This window comes from Mauremys reevesii, linkage group 9 (genome assembly GCF_016161935.1).
Source record: "Mauremys reevesii isolate NIE-2019 linkage group 9, ASM1616193v1, whole genome shotgun sequence".
Lineage (NCBI taxonomy): Eukaryota > Metazoa > Chordata > Testudines > Geoemydidae > Mauremys > Mauremys reevesii.
In genome coordinates this window covers 34,017,803-34,028,192 of record NC_052631.1, presented here as the reverse complement: position 1 = coordinate 34,028,192, position 10,390 = coordinate 34,017,803, and the positions used below count along the sequence as shown (strand labels likewise).

The 10,390-nt window shown below is 40.5% G+C and overlaps 1 protein-coding gene across 4 annotated transcripts in view; it reads right to left on the bottom strand.

Moving 5' to 3' along the window:
- The window catches only part of COL4A4 (collagen type IV alpha 4 chain), a 72,950-nt gene that overhangs the window by 46,734 nt on the left and 15,826 nt on the right, over nucleotides 1-10,390 (bottom strand). For all 4 annotated transcript variants that reach the window (XM_039487521.1, XM_039487522.1, XM_039487523.1 and 1 more), the window contains exons 12-15: nucleotides 9,144-9,216; nucleotides 5,455-5,561; nucleotides 2,839-3,022; nucleotides 426-494 (exon numbers count right to left, since the gene is read on the bottom strand). In XM_039487521.1, the coding sequence (XP_039343455.1) occupies nucleotides 426-494; nucleotides 2,839-3,022; nucleotides 5,455-5,561; nucleotides 9,144-9,216 (433 nt within the window). The remainder of the gene's footprint in view (nucleotides 1-425; nucleotides 495-2,838; nucleotides 3,023-5,454; nucleotides 5,562-9,143; nucleotides 9,217-10,390) is intronic.

Here is a 10,390-nt window from a genome sequence, read left to right as displayed (position 1 = left end):
CACTCGTGACCCTGGTAGCCATTGCAAGGGGGGAGCTTCCACCCACTCATGCTCTTTGGGGCCACACAAGCTGGGCCATAGCCTAGTCCTTAATTATTTGTGGTTATAATTAGTTTACAGTCTATTCCTGTCTATTTACAATCTTCCATTTTGAGACCTTTTGTGTTCCGCTTCAATAACTAGAGCAGAGGTTCACAAACTTCATTGCATTGCAGCCCCTTTTTAACAGTAAAAATTAATACATCACTCCAGGAGGGGGGACCGAAGCCTGACCCACAGTTTGAGAACCCCTGAACTAGAGCATTCACCATGTGGTTTACGGTTTCCTAGTTGGCTAGTTTTCAGTAGCAACTCACCATCATTTAAACACTGATAAATTCTTTAAATATCAGAACACCCCCATTTCCCCATCTGAATAAACAGACCTTGAGCCCCTTGAAAACCTGGAGGGCCTGGACTTCCAGGATATGGTGGAACATAACAGTGGATGTCACCTGAAACAAGAGGAAAAAAAACATTATGCAAGAATTGTACGCAAATAAACCAAGTTTGAATATCTACTGTAAAGTTTGCAAACATGTCAATATTGTCATTAACGAAATGTACAAACTATAAGGATTATAGAATATTTATGCAAATAGTTATTTCCATATTCTTTAACCTTAGGGGTATTTTAATTGTAATGTTCTTGTTATACATTTGGTATAAGGTTATATTAGTAACTTGATCAACTGTTGGTATGGGGAATATATTCTGCAGAGATTAAATAATATATTTTTATTTTCTGTGGTGTTGGCAATAAAAATATTGTCTTTAAAATATTCTCTGAGACGAGGTGCAGAGACTTTGAAGATGACATTCTAATCTCAAGTATGTAAATTTCTGCTTTGCCTACAATTAAGGCAATTCCACAATATCCACTAAATGCTATATTGCATCAAAGCATTTTGTTCTTGGTTAAAGCTGCCTTAACACTGAAATGACAGGCTCCACTGATCTGCTACCTGAGATGTTCAGGTTAAGATTAGTTTTGAATTCCCAGAACAAGTTTTGACCCCATGCATATCAGACAAGTAAACCAATAGTGTCAGCAACATAGAGGTAGCAGTGATCGTTTAAAAATTAATTAAATTTTTCCTTTAGCTGCTACAATATCTTTACATTCTGCAGAGAAACAATTCAGTGTGATAGCAGAGCATGCAGTATAGAACCAAAAAGGGCACTTCATTAATAGCCTTCACCCTGTCTGGGTTGTTATTGCAAACGGGGGTGAGTGTGATAGCTGTTGCTTGTTCAAAATAGAATTTATGTATCATTGAGCTACGGTATTTGGAAAGAGGGCCCCAAGAAAATTAAAGAACTGGAAAATTCACCATGGTTTGGTGCTTGTGTAAATCAAACATGGAAAAAGTTTGTCATACACAAGATGTTTGATAAAACAATAAAGGTGTTTAATTGAAAGTCAAGGTCTCTTGGACAAGGTAAGTGATCTTTAGAAGTAACAGAGAAGGAAGTTCGGGAAGATCAGGGGAGAATGCAAAGGTTCATAAGGGAAGGAATCTGCAAGATGGAAACCTGAAATTCAACCATAGTTTGTCTACCATAAAGTGCAGGAGAGTGTAACGACTTCAGTATTAACATTTAAATACATACTTGCTTTTTTAAAAAAGTCTACATTAACTGGAATTATAAAATATAGATAAAGACCAAATCTTTCTAACTTTATTCAAATGAGGATCCCTATCAGTTAAGGAAGTAAACATTTATACACCTCTACCCCGATATAACATTGTCCTCGGGAGCCAAAAAATCTTACTGCGTTATAGGTGAAACCGCGTTATATCGAACTTGCTTTGATCCGCTGGAATGCGCAGCCCCGCCACCCCGGAGCGCTGCTTTACTGCGTTATATCCAAATTCATGTTATTTCAGGTCGCGTTATATCAGGGTAGAGGTGTATTTGGATTTATTAGATTTGAGAAAAAAATTAACCAGATTTAACCAAGTAATTTTTAGATAGAATTAGCTTTCCACATAGCAATTTGTATTAATAAATAAGATTTATTCACAAAATTAACAGGAATATACTGAAAGCAAAAGAATTGAGAATATAGAAGTTAGAAATTTTGGAATCACGTAGCTAACTTGAACTGCAGTTTTATATTAAATATTGTACTGTATATACTTAAAATTTGGCATATGGAAATCATATTTACAACGTGTTTACTAATCTCAGTTTTACTACTTTGATCTATTATTTCTTTTTCATATGTTATTCCACCTTCTCTGTCTGTCTGTTTGACATCTTCCCATAAGTTATTCTAACACTACTTTGTGAATCAGCAATGGCTTTATATTGTGTAAATACTGAGTCATTTTTCCCTGTTCCTTCATCCAGCCCTGCACATCTTTATTCAGATTAATACTCCCTGCTCCAGAGAGTAGTCCCACCAGCATCACACAAGGACACCTCTACCCCGATATAACGTGACCCGATATAATACGAATTTGGATATACCATGGTAAAGCACTGCTCCGGGGGGTGGGGGGGGCAGGGCTGCGCACTCCAGCGGATCAAAGCAAGTTCGATATAACGCATTTTCACCTATAACACAGTAAGATTTTTTGGCTCCCGAGGACAGCCTTATATCGGGGTAGAGGTGTATGGGTGTATAGGTTCAGGGTCTCAGTGAATCAACATTCACAGATATTTCACGTTTCTTTTGCCTCACCTCTGTCTGCTCCTGAATGCAGATATCCCAGTTGAAATGCAGATTACTTGAATCCTACCAAGCACATACTCAGTGAGAGAGTTTTTAATGTTAAGATTCAAACTTACCTTTTTGACCCATTTGACCAGGTGGCCCACTTATACCAGTACTTCCTGGGTCTCCAGGATGACCCCCGATTCCTGGTGGGCCAGGAAATCCCAAACCTGATGGTCCTATAGGCCCTCTTGAACCAGGAAGTCCTGGTGCCCCAAGAAATCCTTTATCACCTGGCAGTGCTGATCCACCATCACCCTATTTAAAAAAAAAAGAATATATATAAGCTCCGTAAGACTAGCCCATTTGCTTTCTTTCATTAACTCCACTATTAGAGCAATATTTGAAAAATCTTTGGTTACACAACAAAATGACTAAATGGATGATACATGGTGATTTTTTTTTTAATTAATCTTGTGGTAGGCTTACAAACTGCAATATAGGCTCAGTAACTTTACAGTACTCTACATGTAGTTGGCCCTGAAATACAGAACCAATTTCTTCTCTGGGTAAGATCCAATCCCTCCTTTGCCCTCCCCACTCACTGCACAAAGCCTGAGTGAATGGGCTTTGTGCAGGGAATTAGGTGAGGGTAGCTGTAGGGGCTAGAATCCTCCTTGGGACAGACCACAGGACTGCTTGGCTCAACGCATGCATGAGTATTGGAGATAGTTAATGGCTTGGAAAACCTTGAGCAAGCCATTCACCAAGAAGTGAGTTTCACTTTTAGTTACAATGCAGTCAGTGGAGTTGACGAGGAGTAACTGAGAGTGGAATCTGGTCTAAGATCATTTACAATCAAGTCGTTGATAAACATTTTGAAACTGAAGTCCTGATCAAAGCTAAATATTTCTGTACACCTGATGTACAACTTAAAGGAAAACCCTTAAAGTCTGTGCTCTGAACAAGGTTGTCTTAATAGGAATATCTGGTAGATAGATACACATGGAAGCTATGCCTCCATGGCTCAACGGACTGTACACCAGTGTGGAAGTAGAAAAAGAACTGACAGGGATTTGAAGGGGATTTCAAATCCACACAATCTCCTTATGTGAGCAAGAGTCAGGCTAGCTGTAACCCTAATAACGTGAGATTTGTAGAAGCGAGGATTGTGTGAGGCGAGTGGGAAAGAACTGTGTGAGAAGTTATTGAGACCTTGTGTTAGATAAGTATGGAATGCAGACTATAGTCTAAATAGAGGTGAGAAAAATAAGATATCAGGATGACCTATGTATAAACAAATGCAGCTGTTGCTCATTACTGTATGTAACAAAAGGTATAAATGCTTGCTGTAATTGTTTACCTAGTGAGAGACCTGTTTAGCTCTCTTCCTCCACACAATTGCTAGAGATAATAAAGTATCTGACTTGCTGCACCCAACCTGAGAGTGAGAACTCTGTTCTTCTCTGACACCAGTTTACTGCTTGGCTAATGAAATAATGGCCTTAGCTAACCTAATTCTCTGGCCTCCTTGCCTGGCCCTTTTTACCTTGAAGGTGGATATGAAAGGAAACCCATGATCTGAATGCCTCAGGCTTCTCTGCCACTTAAGCAAATTAAAATAAAATTAAGAGTGGAGAATGGCTACAAACTAGAATGTATCAGCACCACACATTCCTGCAGGATTGGAAGGTTAAGCTGGGCTTTAGTCGAAAATGAGTTTGTGTGTGTGCTGAACACCAAGATGTACAAGAGTAAAACAGAAGTGGCAAACAGGGTGGAAGGCTGCAAATAAAGATTTTTAAAATAACAATCATTTTGAGATATTTGTTTTACTTTATAGAAGTCTGTGAATCACATACTGTAATATGAACTGTTTTATGCCAAGTCCACAAGCAGTAAATGTCAGGAGAAGTTGCTTGATTGTGATATCCATGGTATTACATTACTAAGAGGCTAGTGCATGGAACTGGGTTGATAACTATTTGTATTGTATATGGGGCTATCCTTTATAAAGCACCCTGATGAAGATACTTAAAGAATGAGAGGGAGGTGGACTAGCAGCTGAGATCAGGAAGGGAGTTCCATACACAGAATGTGAAAGGTGCATAGATGTGTGTAGGATAAGGACAAAGGGGAGATCTAGATGAGTAGATGGGTAGAGCAAAGAAATCACAGGAGATGACTGTGACCAAAAAGGAGACCAAAGCAAAGAGCTAAGGAGATGTTACATTGTCAAGCCTTGAATTTGACTTGAAAAGGGAGTGAGTGGAATGATTTCATGAAGGCCTGAAAGCAATCAGAGCAGAATGAGGTAGGTGATTTTCACAGCAAAGATTTCACCAGTCAAAGACCACAGAGAGGAAGAGAACAGTGGAGAAGGGAATCTTGGGATTTTACCCAGAGGAACTCATTGGAGTGGAGTGGATGGGGCCAAATTTTAGGGCATGAAGGAGGAAGTTAATGGAGAGAGATTGAAGGCAATGGGATCAGAGTAGCGTTTGTGTATTCACAATCTCATCATGCAGATACAGTATATTCAGAAAATACACCTAAGATCCCTAAAATAAAGAGCAGTGTCTGTATAAGGAAGTTCGATTTTTTCATTTGTCAGCAGTTAGCTACAGGTTACTAGGAAAATAGAAAACAGTTTAATCTGTAAATAATTTGGAAATTTACTGATTTTTTAGTAAAATGAGAAATTAATTCAAAACAAAGAATGAAACAGCTTCTAACAAAGTTAAACATACTTGAATTCCTCTCTCTCCAGGCAATCCTGGATCTCCATCTCTGCCAGCAGTACCTTTTTGGCCTGGAAGCCCTGGAGCCCCCAGAGGGCCTCTTTTTCCTTTTATTCCTTAAAACAATTAAAAAGAAGCTTAGAGTAATATATATAGCAGCTGTTTGTCTATTTCTTTCTGCTCATCTGAATGATAGGTAATCATTATTGATATTTGGACAAAATGTCTGAGGTTCTACAAAAATTTTCTTTAGCTCATAAAGTTGGATTTCTTTAATGAAAGATTTAAGTTTCTTCCTCTGTTATATATGGAGATATACCTATCTCATAGCACTGGAAGGGACCTTGAAAGAGTCTTCCAAAGAAGAGAGTTAACAATGGGGGGGGACAGGGAGAAGCTCAGGTTTTTGAGCATTGGCCTAAAACCAAGTGTTGTGAGTCAAACCTTGAGGGAGGGGGGATCTGGGCAAAAAAAAAATTGGTCCTGCTAGTGAAGGCAGGGGGCTGGACTTGATGACCTTTCAAGGTCCCTTCCAGTTCTAGGAGATTGGTATATCTCCAATTATTACCTATCAAGTCCAGCCCTGTGCCTTCACTAGCAGGACCAAATACTAATTTTACCCCAGATTCCTAAGTGGCCCCCTCAAGGATTGAACTCACAACTCTGGGTTTAGCAGGCCAGTGCTCAAACCACTGAGTTATCCCTGTCCCCCTGCAATTTGTTAATCTCTCCTAATTTGGAACAATTTATCTAGGATTGTGGTGGGTTGAAGTCTTTAATTCAAGACTGGATCTCTTTCTCAAAGGTACATCCTAATTAAAACAGAAGTTACTGGCTTGATGCAGAGATTACTGGGTGAAGTCCTTTAGCCTGTGATATGCAAGAGGTTAGATTACATGATCGTAATTACCGTGAGTTTGGAGTGGCCACATTATGCAACCCAAATGAGTGTCAGTAAAACCAATATACTACATCACACCACCATGTGTCCTGTTTGTGCATATGTTCGGTTTCCAAATGCTTTAGAGAATTTTTTTTCATTATTGGAACTGTGACTTCCACTCTTCTACCTTTAAAGACAGATCTATTATTTAGCATAATCTATCTGTATGATGGTCAGAAGAAGAGACAAATTAAAACTAATGAAGCCTCTATAAATGATCTAAAATAACTTTTATGTACATAAAAATGTCACATCTTTAAAATCAGATATTGCAGTACATTGCAAGAGCTAGAAGCAATTTGGGAATCTCCCTTTTCCAATGAGGTAAGATTAATGTTTTTAGTTATGCATAATTACAAGATATTGAACCTTAAACCACACAGTAATGCAGGGGTGTAAACTGCACCTCCAAGCAATGTAGTTTTGAGGATATTTGGACACAAGGCAGAAATGTTTTTGTTGTTGTTTTGTTTTAAGTGATTGACATAACTGCTCAAAGATTTAGGATGTTAGCATAGTTGATATATCTTTGGGGAGATGCATTTATGGGCAGAATGCAGATGAAACAACTAAATGTAATTGTCACATGGCTTTGCAGTTTATCATATGGATGTCAGAAGGACATATGGGAGGTGGGTCTATCTCTCTCTCCATATTGTATTAAGTGGGAAGTTTGCTATCCACTTCAGTGGAGCCAGGATTTCACTCATGGTGTTATGCTGGAGCATGGTAAATAATGTGGAGTAATTTAATTGCAAGAGTTTTATATTTTTCCCTGAACATTTATGAAAATACACTATTTGCAAAAATTAAACTTTGCAAAAATATTAACTCCAAAGGATTCACACCGTCTCAGGAAATCTATGGCAAATAAACCAGGAATAATTTGTGCTGCTTCAGTGTCTGTGCACGTGTGTGAGAGCACACAAACACCTTGCAGCACATACACATGTGCAAACAGATAATGAATTATTTGTGACGAATTCTTTATTCATTATATTTCTTATTCATAGAATAATTCATTCAACATTTTTTTCAGAATTCAAGTTGTGTGATTGATCACCTATTGGTTTTGATCCCTGAGTGATTAAGTGTAACTCTGACAAATAGAAGGATGGTTTCCAAAGGCCATGGAGATGTTGAATTTCTCTGTGAGGAAGTGTGCTTAGTTTAGGGAGTGGTGGCAGTGACAGGCAGGCTTAGGGAATTTCAGGAAACAATTTAAATCCAATGAAATTATATGCACACAGTAACTGCATTTTCATAGAATCATAGAACTCGAAGGGACCTCGAGAGGTCATTTAGTTCAGTCCCCTGCACTCATGGCAGAACTAAGTATTATCTAGACCATCCCTGACAGGTGTTTGTCTAACCTGCTCTTAAAAATCTGCAATCATGGAGATTCCACAACCTCCCTAGGCAATTTATTCCAGTGTTTAACCACCCTGACAGATTTTTTCAATCTTCCCTCATAGGTCATGTTTTCTAGACCTCTAATAATTTTTGTTGCTCTTCTCTGGACTTTCTCCAATTTGTCCACATCTTTCCTGAAATGTGGTGCCCAGAATTGGACACAATACTCCAGTTGAGGCCTAATCAGCATGGAGTAGAGTGGAAGAATTACTTCTCATGTCTTGCTTACAACACTCCTGCTAATACATCCCAGAATTATGTTTGCTTTTTTTGCAAAAGTGTTACACTGTTGACTCATATTTAGCTTGTGGTCCTGTGATGGGGTGGCTGAGGCAGTCACTCCCTGGAGATTGAGGGAGGAGGACTAGCTGCTTAGAGGGCTGGTGCACCATGGACAGAGCAGTGCTGGGCAGGGTCAGCAGCATATGAGAAAACTCCAGGCTGATGGCTGCCAGAGGGCAGAGGAGGTTGTGGGCTCCTCTGGGGCTGTGAGGAAGTGGCCCAGGGAAGGAGATGGCAGAGTTGGAGGAGGGGCAGTACGAATCTGCCGGCTATAGGGTCCCTGGGTTGGGACTGGGAGTAGTGGGTGGGCCTGGGTTTCTCCCTTCCCCCCCACCCCACCCCACACTTGCTACTGAGGCAAGTGACCGGTGAATGGACTGCAGTTTGCCACTGAGACGAGCAGCTAGAATCGGGACTGCAGTTTGCCACTGAGGCAAGTGGTTGGACTATGGACTGTCGGTCCCCCAGAAGGGGGAAAAGAAGCGTGTGGGGCACAGCTGGAGGGCTGTGTCCAGAAGAGGATGACGCGGTCCGGGGAGTGATGAGGGTCCTGGAGGTGGAGACAGATGAGACAACAGGTGACACACCATCTGAGAAGGGTGTACTGGCAAACCCCAAGCTAATTCCCAGGACAGCCAGCAGGAGACGCCGTGGTGGTGAGTCACCCCCCATTACAGGTCCACTATGACCCCCAGATCCCTTTCCACAGTACTCCTTCCTAGGCAGTCATTTCCCATTTTTGCTCAGTCCTAACTGTGTACGTCTCTGTAAGTGCCTGAATAATAATGTTCATGTGACATATTAATAGTTACTTGGTAGCAGCAATGGCAAGCTATTATGATATCTGCATAGAATTTGGAGGGAGGAGTACAGGTTGCAGGAGGAAAGATTTTGGAGGAGGCACCAGGAAATCAAACTGTGTGAACTTGGCTTCAGTTCTAGCACCTGTGGGCTGCTTTAATAAAGAGTTTGTGCAGTTTTACAGGCATGGAGTCCTCTCCTGTTATTATCCTGCATGCAGTACATGAAATACAATGGATGATAATAAATACAGGTTTACCTTTGATTTTCACTCTGGCCAGGTCACCCTTTTCTCCTTTTTCACCAGTTATTCCAGAAGAACCAGGTTTGCCCTTATGATTTAAAAAAACATATGAATTTTTAACCATTTAAGCTCAAGCAATGAATCACAATAAATAGCATATCTCTGGTGTTCTATAATTTTTCCAAATATACAGCAATCAAAGCAACACACTGAGGGGAAAAAAACACTGTAACTCATGGGATCCCCTTAAAGGAGGAGGTTCATTGTTTTTGTATCATTTTTAATAACTCCACTGATGTCCAGGGAGATACAACTATGTAAAATAATAGTAATGGAGCAAGGAATCGGGCCCCTGGTCTTTATTCAACCAGGGCATGTAAATTTAAGAGTCTTAAGACTAAAGCAAGCTGTAGTGTTCAGATGCTGTTCCCGTTATAGCACCTGGCCCAGCACCCACTGATGCTAACAGGATTTCAATGGCTGTTGGATCAGGCCCATGCTATGTGAGAGCACATGGGTGGGTAAATAAAATATTTTGTGCCAGCTGAAGTTGATTTGCTTTGTCGTGACCAGCGTTTGAACGGATACAGTTAAGTTAAAATCTCATTTGTCTGAAAATTTTGTATCTGCTGAATTATTACTTTGTTACAAGTAAAATGAAAGACTTCAATAAGTGAAATAAGTTGTATAAGTAGGGGCATTTCCAGCAGATCAAGGGATGTGATCATTCCCCTCTACTCAGCACTGGTGAGGCCTCATTTGGAGTACTGTGTCCAGTTTTGGGCCCCACACTACAAGAAGGATGTGGATATATTGGAGAGAGTCCAGCGGAGGGCAACAAAAATGATTAGGGGGCTGGAGCACATGACTTATGAGGAGAGGCTGAGGGAACTGGGATTGTTTAGTCTGCAGAAGAGAAGAATGAGGGGGGATTTGATAGCTGCTTTCAACTACCTGAAAGGGGGTTCCAAAGAGGATGGATCTAGACTGTTCTCAGTGGTAGAAGATGACAGAACAAGGAGTAATGGTCTCAAGTTGCAGAGGGGGAGGTTTAGGCTGGATATTAGGAAAAACTTTTTCACTAGTAGGGTGGTGAAGAACTGGAATGGGTTACCTAGGGAGGTGGTGGAATCTCCTTCCTTAGAGGTTTTTAAGGTCAGGCTTGACAAAGCCCTGGCTGGGATGATTTAGTTGGGTTTGGTCCTGCTTTGAGCAGGGGGTTGGACTAGATGACCTCCTGAGGTCCCTTCCAACCCTGAGAT